At 36.1% G+C, this 23,130-nt stretch overlaps 1 protein-coding gene across 1 annotated transcript in view; it reads left to right on the top strand.

Moving 5' to 3' along the window:
• The window catches only part of ipo11 (importin 11), a 195,574-nt gene that overhangs the window by 12,380 nt on the left and 160,064 nt on the right, over positions 1–23,130 (top strand). The window contains exons 3-5 of the mRNA XM_056237513.1: positions 4,961–5,061; positions 11,876–11,948; positions 14,127–14,330. Coding sequence (XP_056093488.1) covers positions 4,961–5,061; positions 11,876–11,948; positions 14,127–14,330 — 378 coding nt within the window. The remainder of the gene's footprint in view (positions 1–4,960; positions 5,062–11,875; positions 11,949–14,126; positions 14,331–23,130) is intronic.

Below are 23,130 nucleotides of genomic sequence, written 5' to 3'. Positions count from 1 at the left end.
CACGGAGTAAAGACTTGTTTATACTCGACGCGTCCGCACGATCGCGAAGGTGCGCGCGGCACAAATGACGCGTTCGGTGCGCAAGACAGGCAAGACCCCATTTGGCTTGGCTGTGTGCACGGCTTTTTTTTTGTAACAGCGCGCGCCGCGCCGCGTCCGAGGATGACCGACTTCAAGCCGAATCTGCCCGAGCATGCACGTCTCACCGCACCGGCACGCAGTTTGCGCGTTTAAATGACAAAGTTCATTCCAAATTTTTTTCGTTAAGGTTTTGTTTACTGTGTGTGATTTATTAAAAAAAAGCACATTCATTGCAACGTTTGTTTGTTTTGTTAGTTAAGGATTTGTTTACTGTGTGATACATTTAATGGAAAGCACATTCACTTATAGGTGTCTTGCTGCTCATGTAAGCGTAGAGCCAGTAGCTAATCAGTGTCTGCTTGTTTATTCAAACTAAGTTGTCCTATAACAGACGCAAAGTTTTTCAGAATTCAAATCAATCGACAGAAACATACATTAGCCTACATTTTTTTACACAAACCGTATTTTTGGTCAGATTTTTGACGAACCGCGGTGCAAGTGCATATCGATCCATAGGTTGAGAATGGTACGATTCTTTTTTTTATTTTACTGAGAACCGAGTAGGCTAAGCTGATAGTTTGCTAATTGAAAACACAAAGAAAGAGAAATGTTTCATTTGAACGGTAACGTTCACTAATTTTATGTGATAAATAATGTAAAAGACATGGGCATATTTTTGTGATTAAGAATAAATGTGCTTTAAAGTGATTTTCTATCATTTCTAATCATAAACTGAATAAAGTATAAATAAAACGGTACCCATAAAAACTATCCAAATGGAAAAGGATCTTGCACAACATGGTATTGTTACTTACACTTACTTTTTTCTGCTATGTCCAAAAATATATGGTGAAATATATCTTGTGGAAATAGGTCAACCAGAATAAAAGAGAAATTTTGTTTCTAGGATTACGATTCAAAATTTTCAGTGCTTCTTTGACCCATTGGTGGTGCTAGAGGGTTTAAAAGACCAACTCTAAAATTTTAATAATTCATCCTGCATTGATCATTAGGCCGTCTTGAATTCTAAATTGAGCGTGCAGTTATGAATTTGCGGGTGCAAATGGAGAGTAAAGATTTCAAAATAGTAGGCACACTGTTTATCAGACTTTGAAAAAAAAAAAATCTTCTACATGGCCTAAGGGCAGCTTCATACTTTTGACGTTCCTATTCAGGTCACAAAAAAAAAACAATCTTCAGGATTTGCAGAAATCTGCTCTTGTGCCGTGTATGACTCAATCGTCTCTCTTTCAGAGAATGAGGTGTCTGTGGACCTCAATAGGGGGCTCAGTAGTACCCCTGTTGTCATACACCACTGGCTATGGTTGTGTAGATGTCCTCTCAAATCCTTTAAGCCCTCAAACTTGGCACAGATTTCTTCGTTAGCGAGGTTTAGCATGAAATAGGATTGCATAGGAACGGAACCCAATCCTACGTATCAGCAGTTTTTCCTTCAACGATTTCTGCAGGCGTCAACTTCGACTGCAGTGCTATAAGAATGTCTGTCACGTCCCATCAGCCTCTCTTATCTGTTTGTATTTGAGCCAACCTGCTGTCACTCGGTCTGTCACCCAAAGGAATCAGCCTCATTTGTATGGATTCGCGTTTATTTGTCTACCCAAATGGTGCTTTCAGTGACCTTGAGGTGAATTACTCGGAGGCAGCGAGTCAATTTTTCAGAGTCATGTTTATTTGTCAGTTGATATGATATTCACCTGTCACATTTTGAAAGCAATAAGCATCCTTTTGCGTCACAGTGTCATGCAATTCTGTGTTTGTTTTTTGTATGCAACAGACTTCTTCCTCACGATTATTCTCTGTGAATTATTGCCCTGTGCTCATCGTCTTATGTACTCTAATCTGGCAGAGTGGAATGAGCCCCTGGTCTCTAAGCAGTCGAGCGTTGAGGCTTTGGGTTATGGTGGCCCTGCGTCAGAGCCTTGCGGAGCTGCTCCCTCTTGAACGCAGCTGCTACTACATATTTATCAATGAGAATTAGCTCTCCGTGGCCTGCTTCTCGCTCCCCGCGCTCTTATTCCGGACATGGCATGCTGGATTAAATCCCGAAACTCACTCTACAGTGGAATAGCCTTTAATTATTCAGTGTTGGACTTTAGCCTCACTAACCTAACTTGCCTCACCACACCTCAGGAAATGCATGAATACAGTTTTTTCACATTGTCGTTTTTTTTTTTTAAAGGTAAAGTGTGTATTTTCTGCGTCACTAGAGGCACCAAATGAAAGTGCAAAAAATTATGACTTCATAAAAAATTTGTATAAAAAAAAAGAACACTGCCAAATTTATTAACCCCTTAAGTGTCACGGGCCCACCGGTGGGCCCAAATCCTTTACATTTTTAAAACAGTAATATCCTATACTAAACCTAAACTAATCTTGACAAACTATATATCATTGGAAAGCTTAAAATCTCTAGTTTCCATATTTGGTGATTGATTTTCAAAATAAATTAGAGAGGAGCCGTAATTTATCAATTTGCAACAATAATATTTTCATACTCTTAGACCTTTATTTTGAAATAGTGATGAACATGAAAAATCATGAAAGAAGGGTAGAAACCTCAGTTTGTTTTCATGCCAAGAGTTCAAAAGATAGCATCCATTCAATTATTTAAAAAAAAAAAAGGTCTGATTTTTTTTTTTTTATATAAAGAAAAAAATTATATGATGTGGCAGGAAGCTAAAACGCACATGCGTGTTCTTTTTATGTTTCTTAGAGGTTGAAATCATATCAAAATCTGCCAAACTTCTCATATTACTTCTGAATAGGATGTCTACTTCATAAATTGTATGAAAATTGTGGAAATAATGGTTCATATCACTCAAAACACATATGGAAATGGAGGCGCCCTTATATGGGCAGTAATGGAGTCTGGTTGTCATCTAGTGAAAAAGTTTGGTACTGCGCCCAAACAAAATCTTACTGAAAGCTCATTTTTTGAGATATCAACCTAAAATTTGAAACACAACTTGTTCAGATTTTTGGCTTTGATTTTTTTGCAGTTTTAGAGTCGCCCAGGTTTTGAAAATAAATATTTTATATAAAATATGAATAATTAAATTTTTTACATTGTACATTTTCATAAACTCAAACTTCTATAACTTTTTTTCTGTTTCACTTTCTTAATTTATTTCACTTCTACAAAAATCTGCCAAATGTCTTCTTTAAAACAAGACCAATCTTACGTCTATATTCCAAAGCATTCTTGAATTACAACCATTTAAGTTCGAAATGTGCATTTTCATGTATATTCAAAAAAAGGGGGGTGACACTTAAAGGGTTAAGAGACCATGGCTGTGGCGAAACATACTTGAATTGATATATGTTCTTATATATATTGATATATTGTGCATTTTTTTCTCATGATAATCTGTTGATAATTGAATAATTTGTACTTCCGCTACCAACATATTAGCACCAATGTATTTTTATATTTACTAGAAATATTTATATTGTTTCTTTGCCAAATTGTTTATTATATTTACATGTATGTATGTGTGTGTGTGTTTGTGTGTATATATATATATATATATATATATATATATATATATATATATATATATATATATATATATATATATATATATATATATATATATACACAACATTTTGGGGCCAGTTTATAAAAACTTTTTTGGAAAGAAATTAACACTTTTAATCAGCAAGGATGCATTCAATTGATGAAAGATGATTTAATTTCAAATGAATGCAGCCTTGGTATGAGCAGTGGCGGCTCCAGACAATTTTGATTGGGGGGGCAATGGGGGGGTCCTGGTCATTTCAAGGGGGGTCTCATGAAAACCAACAAAAAATACAGTGGACACGGCTAATAAGTGCATATTGCTGATACTTAACAACAAAAACAACACAGCATATCAACTACTTTGTTTTTAATTAATTAATCAATTGCAGTTTGCAAACAATATGCTCAAACTTTAATTGCCATAGCCACACCCATGACAGAAAACATATTTACAAAATAGTGTCCTCCTCATCCTCCAATTCCTCGGTGTCCTCTGTTTCCAGTCTTTACTAAGAAATCCTATGAAAAATTATTTACAAAATCTTCTGCAGGACAGTTCAATTCTTTACAATAATATAATATTAGATATAATATATAATATATTATGAAAGAAAATTAAGCTGTTACACTGAGATGGTTTCATCCGTTATTTCCACCACTTTAATCAAACCACTCTTCTTTAAAACATGATATTGTGATTTTATTTCACATGTCTTTGCGTTTCTCGTCGCCTCTCGTATTGAGATATTTGGTCCGCACACACGACTCACTGCCAATCACACGCGCTCACATCGTTCTCTTTCTTTGAAACCTGTTAACTGCACTCACCAGTTTGAGCACTGCAATTATTTCTCACATACAATCAAATGGATTTCCCCACACATTTCGCGTCAGTCCTCTGCGTGGCATATTATTCTTTTCTGCGCGGCCGCGGCATCAGAAGTGCACGACCGCGCACGCGCGCAGCTTAAAGGGAACGTGATTCTTATGTTTATATATTTTGTATGTCGAATAAATTATTAATTATTATTGTTCTGCGTAGTTTGAAGATAAACATTTTTAAATATTTATCCCGGATATATATATTTTTTAATCAGGAAGGGGGTGGGGGGTCAAAGCATTTTTTAGGAGGGTCTTGAGACCCCCCAAGACCCCCCCTGGCGCCGCCGCTGGGTATGAGCATAAATGACTTGCGCCAAATGTTAGAATGATTTTGGCCTGTTGTCATTTACAGAATAAAGCATGACAATTCAAACTTTTTACTTCACCCCAAAGTTTTTTTTAAATTTGTTTTTGGGTTTATAGGTCTAATATCTCTTTCTCTTTGATTTTGCCCAGAGCATCTTCAATAATCACCTGCTGGACGTCAATGTGAGATGGCTAGCTGTCCTTTATTTCAAGAACGGTATTGATCGCTACTGGAGAAGAGTCGCACCCCAGTAAGTACATCTGATTTTTCATCACCATTTCTAGACTTTTCTATCAAGGCTGTTACTTTAACTGAGAGTTGAGCGTGATGTTATTTTCAGAGATGTCTTCATCGCTCACATAGAACCATTATCACATTTACGTCAAAGCAGCCCAGCAATATCCAAACCAGTAAATGCCCATTAAGTACATAACTGTCTAATGTAAAATTACATTGAGGGTTTTTATTACAATGATTTGTGTCATAACTAATTTAGTTATGGCTAGCACTGCACTGATTAAAATCCAGGTTCCATTCAAAATGAATCAGTTGAAATGGCACTGAGGTTTCAGCTTGGACGTTAACTGTCATGTACTTTTCGCATGCGGTCTCCAAGATGTATACCTCTACTGACCCAAAAGCACAAGAAAAGTCAGATCCAATTTGCTCAAAATCAAATAAACAAGTCACAGAAGTTTTGGGATTCTGTTCTGTGGAGGGATGAAACAAAACTGGAACTTTTCGGCCCTATGGATCAGCGGTATGTCTGGAGGAAGAATAATGAAGCATATGCTGAAAAGAAAACTCTGCCTACAGTTAAGCATGGTGAGGCTCGGTGATGCTCTGTGGCTGATTTGCATCCTCTGGCACTGGAAACCTGCAGCGTGTGGAAGGAAAGATGGAGACTTCTTCAAAATCTCTTGAAGAAGGCAGTTGCAGCTCACAAACCATATAATATTACTGAACTGGAGGCCATTGCTCATGAGGAATGGGATAAGATTCCTCAGAAAGGCTGCCAGAAGCTGGTGTCTGGTTAAACATCTTGTTTGCAGCAGGTCATAACAGCAAAAGAGTGTTCTACTAAGTACTAAAGATGAAGGGGTTGAATAATTTTGAGACTGCAGAAGTCATTAAAAGTTGCATTTTCAGTTGAATTTGGGGAAACCACTTGAAACATTTGTTGTGTTGAGCTATTTCAATTACTTTTGAATAGTTTTCAGTACAGCTGTAGATGTTTCTTTTTGAAAACTCTCATTATTGATAATCTAGCAGTTATTTTTCTAGTCATATTTTCTTATTTTGATAGACATATTTGCATGTCATATTTTTATTTGTCAATTCAAATTTTCGTAACAGCGTTTTATATAAATAAAAAAACCTGAACACGCCCGCCCCTACACAAGCCCCGCCCCCCGAGTACTCATACTTGTTTTTGAGATAAATCAGTGCTCGAAATTAAAAATTGACAAAAATGGCCATCCCTATCTCTAGTGATGTGTCTAATTTTTTATCGATCATTTGTTGGTAAAGGGTGAGAGACCTGACCTGATTTCTGTCAAAGAGCCAGGTGTGGCTTGCAAGCCATAGGTTACCAACCGCTGTTCTAAGCCTATAACTTGATCTGTTGGCAGAGGACTGCATTCAAATTTTCCGATTGGCTAACATCCGCAGGCAGTGTTCGGATTCTTTTTTTTGGTGTGTGTTTACAGAGCCTGGGGTGATGTGCTGTAGAAAGTGTTGTTTCTTAGGACTCCTATTTCAGTGATTTCTGTCAGATAGTAGGAATGTTGTGTATGTTCATGGTCCTGCAAAAATACTGCTTCCAGCATTTGTAAAAGTTAAATTTGTATGGTATTATTAATGTGTTTTGTATTAAGTAGGGCTCGTAATTGCCAACTACCTCACGATATTATAGATGTCATGATACAATGTATAATACACAAATGCATAACGATCAATGCATTGCAATTGTAATTGGATCATAATTGAAACGTGAGAGAGCATAAATGTGAGAGAACGGTTTCAGTCTCTCATACTATTCGTTACAATTATTGGAAATTATATGCGTGAATGCATTAAAAAACATTAATAAAAGGACCTGAAGTATCGATGCGGTATTGTGAGAAATGGAATTACAGTGTAAGTATCAGAAAGAGACAGCACAGTCCCAGTATCAAGTGTCCACTATAACTGCAGCTCTTTAAAACCTGTGTGTGGTTGCTCTGTCGTTTTGTCCTCCGGCCTTCAGAGGTGACAGACCAGCTGATTCAGATAGACTCTTACTTTAGTGCTTCTGTCACCTGTGTGACCTCCAGTGAACATCTAATTCATTTTAGGCTGTTGCCCTGCTGTAATTCCCTAACTCTTCAGTTAGATTCTGGTTAGTGAGTGAACCACTGGAGATTTCCACTCAGCTGAACAAAAGTGCTCAGTCCTCAAAGGTGCACTAGGTTTATATGGAATTACATTTGTGCCAATAATAATGAACGTATAACTTTTTTAAGAAACTAATGCAAATATAAATTGAAACTGAATAAAATAAAAAAACGGAAGAAAAAAATCGCAGTTTTCACATCTTTCTTTCGCTGATCTGAACTTACAAATGCGCTACAATAGTTTTCATTTACGCTTCTGAAGTTTTCATTTCGCTAATCTGGGAGCCTGAGTTTTCTTTCGCTAATCTGGCACATATCTCTCGCGGGGGCGGGGCTAGCAGTAGTGTGTTCTCATTGGCTACTGAGTTTTTGATTGACAGCTTATTGACCTGGAAGTGAAGACGTCAGTGTTGTGTTTAACGTTACATGTGTGGATATAAGCGTCTGTAAGCACAGCTTTCTATTTCATTTTTTTTTGTGATATTAAGTTATGAGTTTTGTTTTTAAAATTTTATTTGTATTCATCTGCTGCTACTACTTTGTCGACAGAATCTTTTAGGAGCACAAGAGATCTATTAAGTCTATTCAGGTGTATATATTATACTGAAAATATTGTAGTGTCTAATGTTTTCGGAGAATATTTTTTTATTCCTGATGATTCTTCTGCATTGTAGTCTTTGATTAGGTTGAGCTGTTACAATTAAAAGAGAATACTAGTATACGTGTGTGATATATTCATCCTTCAAGAAAGTCTCAACCAGGTAGTCAGGGTTGGTAACCATGGCCATCCCACTACTCATTGTTAGCATATGCATTTGCACCATCACAATTAATGATAATTTAATTAAGAGGAATTTAAACAATATGAAAATTACAATCGTGGCTTGCTGTCAGATGATACATAGGGCATTCATTATATATTTCACACAAAGAATGTTCTTGTTGCCATGTTTTTATCATGCTGATAATTTGATTTAGTTATTTCATTTAGTTAATATTATCTTCTAACATTTAAAATTGGAAATACATTTTTAACAATCATCAACAATTTCAAAAGTGTCTTATAAAACCAGTTGAATGAATGTAATTGAAAATATGAATTAAATCATATGAAATAAATTTACATTCTTTATTGTCACTACAGCATATACACAAGTTGTGACAGGAAAGACCAAAATCATTACCTGCATACAATACATGTAATGCACAGTATTCTCATGATATACATTACTATACGAAATGCACAAGAACAAATACAGAATAAATATTTAAAATTCATATACATTTAAAATGATGCAATGATCATTTGAATAGTTCCTGTTACAGTAAAAGTAACAAAACAGTGACTGGGTGGGTACAAGGAAAGTCCACCCAAAAATAATGAAAATTCTCTCATCATTTACTCACCTTCATGCCATCCCAGATGTAGCCTATATGACTGACTTTCTTCACACTTGCAGAGATGGATTGCTTTCCTAAAAATCTTGATTTGTGTTTATTTGCAAAAAAAGAAAGTAAAATGCATTTGGGACAGCATGAGGGTGAGTAAAATATATGAGAATTATTATTTTTGGGTGAACTATCCCCTTAACATTCACATGCTGTTGGTATGCTAATCCAAGATCAGCATAGACTAATAAGAATAAAGTGCAACCTCTTGTGTACCTGTGAACTGTGAATATTTGATTTTGTATATTTGCATAATATCAGGTGTCTGAAGATGAAGATGCCAGTCATTCAAAGGTGATGTGTCTGAACAAAGCAAGATTATTGTCTGATGGGGACAGTGGATCTCTAGTACTACCACTTCATCCTCTGTGACAGCATCAGAATTTTGTTTATGGAAAAGTTTTTCCACTCCCTGGATAACGATAAAGGAAATGTATTATAATCTAACAATTCAAACTGCTTTGAACTCCCACATAACAAATTGCAGACTTAAAATATTGATTTCAAACAAATTAAATATATATTTTTTAAGGGATTTTACAGTACTAAATAAATATACCTCATGCACCATTTACTATCTGTAATACTGTTGTGTAACCAGTAGATAAATATATATATCCATGGCTGTGTGTATTCCCTGGTTGCTGGATGTTTTCAGTCATAATTACTTGCATGTATTAGGTTTTGCATTTGGACAAATATTTATTATTAAATACTATTAAAGATTAAAAAGAAATTCTCCAAAAATGTTCATTTGAATTGGGCATTTTTAAATTATTAATATTCAAATATGGACAGAACAATTATTTTGTTACTCATATTAGCTACATATAATAGCTTGATCAGTCACAAAAAAGTAATCAGAATAAATATTGATGACCAGGGCGATACTTCAAAATAATTGACTGTTTACATATCATGAACAGAGACGTGGTCTGTGGTCAAGTCGTGTCTCTCCTCTTTAAAAAACTATGCATCGTAAATTAATCAGCAATTTAAAAAGTCAGATTTAAATAGCTTTATTGGTATGGTAAAAAGGCTTTACATTGCCAAAGTTGAATCAGGCAGTGATTGACATCGCTCTGGTCCAATAGCATCGGTTATCAAATACAGTACTTTTTGTACTGTATAGTACAGATACTTTACAGTACTCTAGCCCAATGTTGTTTGGGGTGGCTGGGGGGAAATATGATCTAATCAAAGTAAATATGATCTAATCGAAGACTGTAACCGTATGTAGATAAAAAGGCCCTGTAATGATTGGGCTAAATCAAGACAACACTGCTGTATAATGTTATGGGCTCTCACTGAGCTCTAAAATACCTCTCCACCTGAAAAAACAAGTACTGTATTAAAAACAGTATTAATATATTATTTTTTTCAAAAAAAATCTGACTTACCACAAGTATCCAGTATCCTGATAGCGACGATGACTGATAATGATTTCATTCGTCTGAACTATTCATTCTATAAGAAATCATCTCAACGATGTAGTGTAGCAGCAGATAAATACAGATATAAACTTTATATCACTAAAATGAAATAGAAAGCGGCGCTTACAGACGCTTACATTCACACATGTAAACACAACATTGATGTCTTCACTTCCAGGTCAAGAAGCTGTCAATCAAAAACTCAGTAACCAATGAGAATTCACTGCTGCTAGGCCCGCCCCCACGAGAGATATGTGCCAGAATGGCAAACGAAAACTCGGGGAGCGTAAACGAAAACTTCAGATACATAAATGAAAAGTCTGGAAGCGCATTTGTAAGTTCAGATCAGCGACAGAAAGATGTGAAAACAGTTAGCAAAACATGCAGTGTATTAAAACAAAGTCAAAAAATGTACCTGGGTTTTTATTTTATTTTTTTATTCAGTTTCAATTTATATTTGCATTAGTTTCTTGAAAAGTTACGTTCATTATTATTGGCACAAAGGTAATTCCATAGGTTTAAAGGGTGGGATTTATTTTCTCTCAGACATCTTAGAACAATCTGTACTGGTGTTTAAATGCTATTGTCGCTGCACTGAATTTTACATGGAAAAACATTTTTTATTGCAAGTTTAGGGTCTTTAAGATTTTTGCATGTTTTTGAGAAGTCTCTTATGCTCACCAAGGTTGCATTTATTTGATTAAATACAGTAAAAACAGTATAATTGTGAAATATTATTACGATTTAAAATAACTTATTTCTATTTGACTATATTTTAAAATGTAATTTATTCCTGTGATGGCAAAGCTGAATTTCAGCACGATTACTCCGGTCTTCAGTGTCACATGATCCTTCAGAAAAAGTCCAAAAGAACAGCATTTAATTGAAATAGAAATATTTTATAACATTTCAAATGTAATGATTTAATGAATCTTTGATGAGTAAAGGCCAGATTTACTAAACAGGGCAAATTAGCATGAGAGCGCAATTCCAAAAAAGCGCAGGTGGGAGTGGAAAGTTCTGCGGGTGATTTACTGACAAAGCTCAAATTAAAGAACACAGACGCTGCCGGATAATTTCCATAATGACCAACGCAATTTACCAAGAGCAGCGCGAATTACGACATGCTTGTTTGGGGGCATTAAATAATGGCGCAAATACCAGTACATTGACTAGCGCAAACCTTAGTAAATCGCCTTGCGTGATTCATTTAAATTCTCTCCTCCCATAAATTTTGTGTCTGAAAGGGAAAGTCCTACAAATGTATGTGCAATAAGGTCAGCCGCAAAAATAACCCTGTCTACGCCTTTTCAGCGCTAATTTTTCACTGCGTGTCTTTAGTAAATCCTGACAGTAGTTTTTTAACGCCAAAAGAGGGTTTGAGCAGGCACAAGCTGTCAGTAAATCTGGCCCTAAAACTATTAATTTCTTCCAATATAATTATTATTCTTTTTTTTTTTTTTTTATGAAACCAAACTTTTAAACACTTGAGTAATTGGACAAACCTGTTTAATTTAGAAACTTTAATTTCTTTTCTTTTTTTTTATTTAATTTTTTTATTTAAATAACTTATTTTGATATCCGTTCTAAAGTTTGCAAGTTATTTTTGTGAAGCATTTTGCTTGAAAACTCTGCTTGAGCTATCTTTATTAAAAATAAATGTCACTTGACATTCATACATTTTTAAATGTGGCAGAAGTGTCCAAATACTTTTTGGGCCACTGTTTTGCTCTATTTCAGAGACACTAGATTCAGTATCGACAACTTCCTTTCTACCTGTACTCTGTACTTCTCTCTTTTTCTTCAGTGCTCTCTCAGAAGAAGAGAAGTCATCCCTCCGTGCAGGTCTCATCACTAATTTTAATGAGCCGGTCAACCAGGTTAGTACACACACACACACACACACACACACATGCCACACACACACGCCACATGAAGAGAAATACAGTTCATTCCCTGACCATATGCTCTACCTGTCCTGTTTATGATCAGTCGACCATTAAAATGAACTACCAGACATGATTGCGTACCATTAAACTCTTCTGTATAGTGGAGAGTCTGATCTGTGATTCTAGTGAAAGATCAATGGGCTTGGAGTCAAAAAGCACTTAAAAGTCTGTGGCTCTGTGCTGTAATGTGTTGTTGAGCAATGCTGGAGACATTGATTCTTTTGGGGAGTTTTATATATTGCATTAATTCAACCCTTGAGTTTGAATAAAGCCTGAATCATTATAAGAAAAGTCATTATAATAAAGAGGAGTGACATACATGGATTTGTATCAACATCTGCTGTTCTTGTAATAGCTTTGCCTATTTCATTTAGATGCAGTTTTACCTAATAACTCTTGTGGTAATGGAGAATGTAACATTTTGATTATTTGTTTATGTTGATTTTGAGGGAATGTGGAGGATAATTATATTGACAAGGTAAAAATAGATAAACGTATCTTTTAAACACGCATTCATCATAATATTTTATAGCATTTATTTCTGTATTGTGCAGGGTTTTTTGATGGGTTCGTATTGGACACTGTTTAGTTTATTACTGGCTAATGACTGTGCTCAATTCTTGTTGTGGAGTAACGTCACATGCACATTAAAATTAATTGTAGGCTTAAAAGTGCTTTCTTATTATAGACCGTGGTTGACACTGCACAAATATCTAGAGTCTTTAGTGAATGAAGATGATGTAGTACATAAACACTGCCTTGTTATTTCCAAATTGAACGACGAAGTGGAAACAAAATGTGAAAAATACAAATGTAAATACATTTATAGAAGCATGTTTTCACCAGGTAATAAAAACTAAAAAAAGGTTTTTAATCTCTCTTTTCAATTCCGACTTACTATTTACTCGCTATTGCCAGTTTGTGAGTTATAAACTTCTCACTTTTTTATCGCAATTGCAAGGTTATATTTTGCAACTCTGAGAAAATAGTCAGCTTATAATTCTGACTTTTTTCCTTGCAATTGCGATTTTGCGAGTTTATGTCTCACAATTCTGAGATTTGTGAAAAATTGCAATAATGATGTTTTTTCATTCATTCATTCATTTATTTTATCTGTTTTTTATTCGGTAGCTCACCTGGTACACCACTATCAACACCAAGGTCATGGGTTTAATTACCAGGAAACACGCATAATAGTGAAATGTATACATTAAATGCATTGTAAGTTATTTTGAAAAGAAGCGTATACTAAATGTGGGAGAATTTATTTTGATATGTACAGAGTGTGCCACTAATTATTCCTATTATTACGAAACAGATGACTATAATGGAACATTTTGGAACTTTGGTCTAATTTGCAAGTATAATCTTGGTTAGAACATTGCTGTGTAATTTGCATTGAGTGTGAGATAATCAGAACAGATTACTGTTTTGCCAAAAACATTCACAAAACAAAATACGCACACGAAAACATTTGTGCATCACACACAGTTTTTTTTTTTCATAGTTTCTGCCACAGAAACCATTGGTTACCCATCTCATCCAGAATTCAGTATTATTTTTGGCCTACAAATCATTCTTTAATATATTAATACATGTTAATAAAACATTATTATTAATTAGATTCATGACAGATTAGGACATTGAGGTGGGTGCACCCCTTCCAGTTATCAGTGGGTGATGAAGGTTTTTTTTTGTTTTGTTTTTGAAAAATTCTACAATTTGAACATTTTACCTGATCCCCCTCAGTATTGAATATTTGGTTACATGTAAATATGGTGTAAGAAAATGAAATATGCAAAATTATAAGTCGTCTCCTTCATTTCAGCCATCATTTCAAAGAGGTTTGATTGCTTAAATTGATGCTTTAATGGTGGTAACACTTCTGCATTTAGGGATATTGGATTAATTAATTTAATTAAAATTGTTCATTTAAATCTCATAACCGTTTAAGACATGTTTGAAAGGGCTAAATGCCCACTTCACAGGATGTGAGGACTGTTACTTCAGTAGTTATTAATTTCACATTTAAAAGAATATTGATATATTCACACAGGCAGCTGTGATTGAAATCTGCTACTGGACGTGTCCTTGAAAATTGTATTGCAGATCGCCACCCAGATAGCAGTGCTGATCGCTAAAGTGGCACGCCTGGACTGTCCTCGGCAGTGGCCCGAGCTGATCCCTATTCTGCTGGAGTCTGTGAAGATTCAGGACAGTCTTCAGCAGCACAGAGCCCTGCTCACATTCTATCACGTCACAAAGACTCTGGCCTCCAAACGCCTCGCCACCGATAGGAGACTCTTCCAGGATGTGAGTAGAGCCCTCATTACGGTCATCTGTGTTATTTTCTCCTCAACCTTTTTTCTTAGAATTATACATGCTGGTCAAGGTTGTTATGTGTCGCTTTTGATCTTTTCTTTGAGTAAGGGAATACTTTTCAGTGAAATATTGATTAGTTTTTAAATAAGTTTATTAGTAAAGAAGAAAGAGACCAAAGAGTGATGCAAGAGAAATGAAACTAGTACTATGTAGTAATTGGTTGCCTTGGACACAATGGTCAAATGCGATTGACAAATCAAAATAAAGTATTTCTTAGAGCGCCGCGGAAATTTTAAAATGTAACCCAAAAAGGAAATCAATTTAATGTTAAAGCATCATGGAAATTCCCAAAGTAAAAATATGACTTCAAAACCATCTCTAAAATGTGCTTTTAAGTGAAATTAAATTCTCGTCTAGTAATCACAACAGGAAAAATCATGAAAATATATTTGTTAAAATGTTTGTGAAGCCCGTTATTCTTATGGTTCCTAAATAATGTTGTTATAAAAAGGGTCCTATTATGCCCTTTTTCAAATTCTTGATTTTGTTTTTGGGGTCTAGAATAGGTTTTCATGGTTAAATGTTCAAAAATCACATTATTTTTCACATATATTGCATTACTGCAGCACCTCTCTTCCATATCTGTCAGTAAGGCTCTGTTTAGTTCCGGTCTCTATGAAGCCCCTCCTTCTGAAATGCGCAATATGCTCTGATTGGTCGGCTGGACCAGTGAGTTGTGATTGGTCAACTGCTTCAAACGTGTTTTGGAAATCAAATGTCATTTCCATTACCATAACCATGAGTTTGAACACACTATGAACGCAACTTAACCAGGACTCAGCCTTTTTTTTTTTTTTTGCTAATGGCTTTGGTGGTAGTAATTCTAAATAAGGAATTTTGTGATGTGTATGTTCTTGAAAAGTTTGTTCTTGAAAATTTCAGGGAGTTCATACACCTGAGATAAAGAATTTCTCTCTTTGGAGTGGACTTTGTACTTTGTAACTTTGCAGATCTTTTTCATGCTCAAACAACAACATCACACACTAAAGAAATATACATTAATAACATTATTATTATCATTATTCATATTTATTGTTATTATTATTATTAATAACAACAACAGTAATAATTTGTTTGTTTACTATTGTAGGGATGCAACGATATGAACATTTTGCCTGATACCTATAAACGAAAATTCTTTATATTTGTAAACCGATATATTGGCCGATAAATCTAAATGCAAATTTTTATATAATTTTTGAGAGTGATTACAAAACCAAAAATCTCACCTGTAAAAGCCATGTTCCAAGCACACAATTATAATGTTCTCATTATAATTTTATGTAGCCAATATGACAGACTTGCATGTTGTGCTTAACTGTATTTTCAATCAGTGATTTCAATCATATTTCAAGCAATTCAAAACCATCATGGTGAAAAGTGCGCAGCTGAAGGAAATAATCCATTATTTATCGGCTTTAATATATCAGCCAAATTTTCTTAGCGGGCCGATAACAATATATTTAAAAATGAACATATATCTGCTGATACCGATATGGTGGCCTATATGTCATGCATCCCTATACTATTGTTTTAATGTATGCTTTTAATACATGCATTCAGGTAATAAACAAAGAATAATAATTACAAAATTATTAATAAAAAAAAAAAACGTTTACACCATTATGTGTACGTGGCCAATTAAAGACGAAAACAGGTGGCACTTAGTATTCTATGTTTTTGGGTGTGTTTGTTGGGCATGGCGCCCGGATGTTATGCTGGTTTTATTCCAAAGAGCTTTCTGCTCTCTTATTATTTTCCTCTCCATTTTCCACCTTATTTTATTAGAGAGCGTCTTAGCAACTTTCAGTGACATGGACTATCATTCGTCATTTTACCCGCTCTACAAGCACCTGCCTCTAGAAGGCACTGTTAAGCTGCGCACGTGCTCACCATCTGCCCCAGTTCACTGAGCCTCACAGGAGATGTATGAGCACTCCTGTGTGAAATATCAGCAGATGTTTTGACTTCAAGCTGCATCACATTTTCCCCCCTCTTCTACATTTTACTGACGTTCTGACTGGCCGCTAGAATTGTGGAGATAAGACACCTGTACCATACCAAGTTGCAGGGAGATTCGTAATTTTGACAAGTGATTCATCACTGGCATTTGTTCATGTTAATGCTGGTCCTTTTTTCTCCACTAAGAAATACTTTTCATTTGACCCCTGCAAACACTTTTAACGTCACAACCAGTCGACAGTGAAGAGCTTCCTCAGAACAGTGATTCCCAAATGATTTTGCTTTTGCTTTTTTAAACCTGAAAAGAAGACATCACGACTTAATTAGATCTTGTTTATAAATAATTTCACTATTAATTCTTTCTCTCATGACTTCCCTCTGAACCCTTAAAAGCTCATGCACTTCATTTAAGGCTATGTTTACACGGAAACAATCTGAAGAGAAAACGCAAAAGTGGCGTTGCGTTATCACTTTTTACTCTGCGTTTAGACGAGCGTTATGGTTGGGAAATCCGCGTGCATATGGTGACTCAAAAGTGTGTGAAATTCAATGTAGTATGCACTCCAGGCGGCTAGGTGGCAATGTGAAGCACTGCCACACAACAACACCAATATCTTAGAATATTTTGTACAACTGCTAAAAAGACTCTTTTATGTTTTTCAGAGCTGCTAGGGCAACTTGAAGGTCCGACGTATGGAAATAATCTGACATGTTGGTTGTTATATTCCTGTACTAGCGCATGCCTATGACCTAAACGCGTACGCGACGAGAGCCACCGTGAGCAGATTTGCGTTTTTACCGTTTAGACGGGAACGCGACGGTGAAGCGTTTTTAAGATTTCCACTCTGGAGGGTGGTTTCACTTTTTTGCGTTTTTAAGCCCCCAAAACGCCGTTGCCGTGTAAACGAAAGGCACATCCGATAAAATATTTTTACGTTTTCACGTTTGTAAACGGGGCCTAAGAAAGAAACTACTTGGAAAGTCTTTCTTCTACAGTATCTGTAATTTTAAGTCAATTAGGCTATTGTAATATTTGATACTTTATTATAAAAAATAACAATGCTGAATAATATACTAAATGAATGTGGCTGTCTGAGTACAACACAGAACAGTTCGGAAACAATAGCTTACAAATCTAAATGGCTAATAATGCCCAGCTGTCATTTTTGGGGGTATTTACAGTCCTATTTCTCATTTAGAAGAAAAATTAATAAAAAAATTCTGCTGCAAAATTTCATTAAAGCTGTAGTCCGTAGTTTTTCCTCTTTGTCGCCATCTCTGTTTGAAATCTGTAATTGCAGTTATTTGCGGAATTATCAACTTTACGTGAGTTGTGCCTCGGCACGGCACAGCGCGGATGAATCCAATGTCTGTCAGTCGCTGCGCCGGTGTGGATACTGGCATTCAGAATCACAGATTCTACTTTTTGGAAGTATGACCAACATAAGAATTTTCACCGGAAAATGTCATCTGAACAAGTAAGTAACATCCACTTTTGTTCTGACCAACTAAGGGAAAAAAAGCATTGCAGTAAATCGCGCTGATTAAATCTAACGATCGCTTATCATATCACGTCAAACCGTGCAAATTATACTTTGTTCTCAAATTGTTAATGTTCAACATCAGCATTGCGTGACTACATTTAATGCCCTTCAGATATTTATCCTTTTTTTCGCTCCGAAGTCCGAACGAAGTCTTTTGCATTTTACAGCTGTTGAATCTCTAGTTGTCACTGGTGATTGTCGTTTGAACCTTTCTGGATCCACCATCAAATTAATAAGTTTAATTAAACCTTCTTTATGTGTACAGATGTGACGTAATGACGCAAAGACATGCTCAAATTTCCCGTGGAAATCGACCAGTACCACTGGAATTAAAAACATTATTACAAGCTTACCGCTTTGAATCGAGCTACGGCAAGCAGATAGTTTTGAACACTGGCTGGTTATGTACTTGCTCAAATTTATTTTGGATTATTTTTAACCCAAAAAAGTCACGGTCTGGAGCTTTAAACATAATTATTTTAAGAGATAGTTCAACCAAAAATGACCATATTTTGAGAAATGTCAAAATTTCATAATCATATTTCAGAATGTCAAAAATGTCATATTTTGAGAAATGGACAAACTCTTTGAATTTCTGAATTTCTTCTGTGGAACATAAAAGAACATATTTTGAAAAATGTTGGCAACCAAACAGTTTTGGAGATTCTTTTATTTAAATTTTTTGGTTAACTATCCCTTTAAGTGCAAAGCCATACAGGTTTGGAAGGACATAATAGTAAGTAAATGATCACAGAATTTGTATTTTTACGTGAATGTCATTTTAAGGCTGCTGTTTGGACTTTAGAGGACAGGTTACTTTTCATATAGACTCATAAAGCACGGTCCATGGCTCACTGTAATAAAGTAAGATTAATGACTAGTGGGTGTGAGGAGGCTAACAAGACCGAATTGAGTGTCCATATGGGAACTATAGTCATCAGCCATAGTCGTAAACAGATCTGATTTTATTGTGTAGGCATAAGCCTCACCGCCAGCGTCATATCAGCCTTGAAGTTTTTAGAGAGGAAATCCGTGACTCACTAATTCAAAGTGTGCTTCAGCACTTTAGTGGAGCCGCACATTATGTGGCATATATGAATGTGCCATGAGTTTTCATGACATGATGTGTCTGATGTGACAAGCACTTGGATGAGATTAGCTTGTGTGTTTGTCACATGGGATCTTCTGTGATTGTTGATGATCAGCAAGTAGGTTACATGCACAGTTATTACATGGTCTCAAATAATTTAAAGGGGTCATGAACTGAATTTTCTTTAATTATAATGTTCTCTGAGGTCCACTTTATAATGTCATCAAGTTTTTCCATCAAAAAAATCCTAATTTAGAAGTAATAGGATATTTTCTATCCTGCTTTTGGTCCTCTCTTCGTAACACTCAGTTTTGAAAGGCATGCCACATTCAAGACTTGGAAGTAAATGCCCACTGCTGTGATTGGGTGACATTAGCTAGGTTTCCATCCACACGTTTTTATCCGAATTAAGTGATATCGAATGAAAAATTCCTTATGGAGACAGTAACATTTGATTAAATTTCATGAATATCGACTCAAATGAAATACGTTCGGTCTCATCGGATTTTATCTTGATCGATATACGGCTTGTGCGATAAACGCTGATGGAAACGTTATTTGCCGAATAAATAATGAATTGCGATTTAGTATTAGGTCATTTTATGTTTGCAACACACCACAAAACATAGAAGTAGTTTTAGTTCATTTCCGCCCAGTATTTCCGCTCTTTTTGCGCACACATGGCGGGTGTCAACAAAGACAGATGTAAGTGGACAAAGCAAAAAAATGCTTCAACCAAAGGGTTTCCGTGAGGTGTCTCTGAACCACGATCTCCCAGAACTGTTTGGAGCCATGTAATAAGCGGGATAATGTATAGCGAGGTGGTTGTTATAGCGAATACAACCCCCTCAGGCTAACAACCGCCTCGCTATACATTATCCCTTACCATAGACTGTAAAAAGTCCCTTACATATGTCGCCATCAGCTGGCACATAAGCACTATTAGGCTACAACTTGTGCAATATTGATCATTTGTTGGTAGATGGCGCGATCCATTTTTTCTAGCAAAACTTTGTTCGCAAATGTTTGCTTGAATGTTGTGCGATTCAGGGCGAAAATGAATGGAAACACCTTAAAATGTCTCAAATCAATTCGATATACCAATTTGATCGCAAAACAGCATGTGACGTCATTACACACAGGTTTTTATTCGCTTTAAAGCCGTTGGATGGAAACACACTTTCACAAGCTTTAGTCGCATGAGGTTTTTTTTACCGAACTTCAGATAATTCGATTGACAAGTGGATGGAAACTTGGCTAGTTTTGCATAAAATAATTTTCAATGTCCCTGTCATTACACGTGTGGAATTGTTCTTTATGTGGCGCATGTCTTGAAACATAAGCCGCTTTTCCTCCGTCGGGCTGAACGGTGGAAACCACAGTGGAAAACAAAACCATATGTGTACCGGCTGGGCCAGATCGGCACGGAATGGGACGGTCTATCATTTTGTTGCTGTAGTAATGCTGTGTTTGCGTAGCTCTCGTATTCACTTACCTCCTATTACATGCACGACTAGGCTAGCGGGGCTAAAGGGGTGATCAGAAGGCAGCGTTGATCCTTCTGTTGAGGCGGTCTTTCGTTCGCACTGACGTCATACTGAGAGAAAATCGTTTTGGTTGCTTGGTTTTTAATAAAAGCTGTTTTTGGACTAACAAGGAAGTTTTTAGTTCTGAAACTTACAAGATATTTTAAAGACTGCTTATGTCAAAAGATCAAGGGAAATTTGATCACTCAATTCTGAATTGGATTTCAGAGTTTACTTTAAATATAAATTATATTGCTTGTTAACAATACAAGTGTGACGATCTGCGGCTGGAGTGCCTGCTTGAGCTGCTGGGGGGCACTCCTTCCTAGTTTATTGTTTCCTTTAGGTTTTACCCTGGACTGATTATGGTTGATTTCATGCACCTGTGTTTGATTACCTTGTTTAGCGCACCTGTCTTAAGCCTGAGTTTTCCCTTGGTTCATTGCTCAGTATTGTAAGTGTCATACTGCATTCTAAGCGTTTTCCGAGTTCCTTAGTGTTTCCTAGTTCCTTAGTGTTTCCTAGTTTCACGGTTCCTGGACTCCCTGCCTGTATGTGGTCTTCCCGTTTGCCTTATCCTTACATTATATGTTTTCTGATCTGGACTGCTTACCTGGTTTTGACCCCTGCATGTTTCCCTGTACCTGTCCCTGGATCTTCCTCTCATTAAAGCCTGCGTTTGGATCACCTCTGTCCATGTTCCTGGTGCAGTTTCATGACAACAAGTTGTTTGGTCAACTAGGAGAAATATTTTCTCTCAATGTCATGACATTTTTTGGATAAAAAGAGTATTTTGTATTTATATGTATTTTTTTTTTCCTCAGCAGAGCTTCAACTCAATGACAGTTGCTGTTTTGATGTCCAGGCCACACAACAGGGTGCAAACTCTGTTTTAAATTTTTTTTGTCTCTGTTTTGAATGAGCATTTACAGAAAGAAAACATGTCTAAAGTTGTACAGTGTGGAGCTGACAGCGGTTGATATAATTGGTCCCTGAGTGCAAGGATGATATAAAAGCATAGCAGTGACAAAGCAGAGCAAAAAGTAGTGAAATGAAGAGCAATATATTTTCATAGTTCATAGTGATTTGTTTTTTTTGTTGCTTTTTTTTGTTTGTTTTTCTTTGCTTTTTAGCCATTGTCGCAAAACAAACAGGGCATAGACGTGGATCAGGCTGACTGTAAGTTATATTTTTCATTAATCCGCAATATATATTTCTATGTTTATCAGTGTAACAAAGCAAATTCAATCTATATTATCAAATGGGTTGTATTTGTAATTAAATCTAGCAAAAACGTCTTGCACGTTTGCACTTGATGTGACCAAGCCTTAAAATGGAGTTAGTGTTTTAAAGTAGTTTACAGGTACAATGATATCATGTGACATATTTTCATTATGCTTCCCATCTGGTAAGAGATAAGCCATAGTAAAGCCCAGAGCGCGCCGCTTATCCGTAGACGTTGTGGCTCCTGAACCCCACAGCATCGTTTAATATTCAACAAGTTTACTTGCTTTTAGTGGCTCCTGGAGCTCAGTATAATTCTCCAGTGGTTGTATTGAAATGAGACATGCCAGGTGCTTTGCTGTTGATAACTCCCAAGTTTGGAGGCCCAATATACCTCCAAGCTCCAGAACTGATATTTCTTATTTAGGCTAGGCACCGAACACCTGTCATATGCATGTTTAATTGTTTGCGCATGCAGGGGCGTTGCTAGGGTCTTGATACATTGGGGGCTTAGCCCAGTCCCCGACCACCCACCCACCCCCGCTTTTGGTAACTATTACTTCTACTCAGAGGCACATAATAATAAGCAATGATAATATAAATGGGGGGTCTGGGGGACCTCCCCCAGGAAACATTGGGCATTAAACACTTAATTTCCTGCATTCAGGTGCATTTTTTGTAGCTAATTTAATGGATAGGTAAAAAGATAGAATGCTTTATTTGTAGAACTGTAACAGCTATTCACAGAAACACAAATAAATAATACATGAATATTAAATAATATTTAAAAAAATGAATATAAAACTATATATATATATATACTGTGTATATAGATATTTATCTATATCTATTTAACTATCTATACACACACACACACACACACACACACATAAATCACTCCAACAGTCTGCTTGTATAGGTCTGGAAAAGGAACTATAGCAGGCATGGAAACGGGTCAGTTGTGAAAAAGGTGAGAAGGATATTACCCCTCTGCTGGAAGAAAATTTAAGATATTCCATATTTTAAAGCATCAATCTGATGCATTTTGAGATGCATTTTTTGCCAACCTGGGGAGAGCTGGAGAAACTTAACTTCAGCCATGAGTCAAAAATATTATGGCTTCCGTAGCGTTAGCTAATAATTTTCCACCAGAGCTTTAGCTAGCTGGCTAATGTTGCGTTCTCTCCTGCTGTGTTCAACGACTCAATTCATCAAGCTAAGCCTATGTCAACAGAGCTCCTGGGAAACTTTGATATAGCCTACCAGAAAATATTAGGGATGTCCCGATTCCATTTTTTCTGAACCGATAAAATCCGATACCAAAAATTCGGAGTATCAACCGATACCGGTCCAATACCAGCGCAGTTTTAAATCAAGTAGAATTT

Source organism: Rhinichthys klamathensis, unplaced genomic scaffold, assembly GCF_029890125.1.
Source record: "Rhinichthys klamathensis goyatoka isolate OS25496 unplaced genomic scaffold, OSU_Roscu_1.1 h1tg000487l_1, whole genome shotgun sequence".
NCBI classification, from domain to species: domain Eukaryota; kingdom Metazoa; phylum Chordata; class Actinopteri; order Cypriniformes; family Leuciscidae; genus Rhinichthys; species Rhinichthys klamathensis.
Note: the sequence above shows the minus strand (reverse complement) of the source record. Positions and strands in the feature narration are given on the sequence as shown.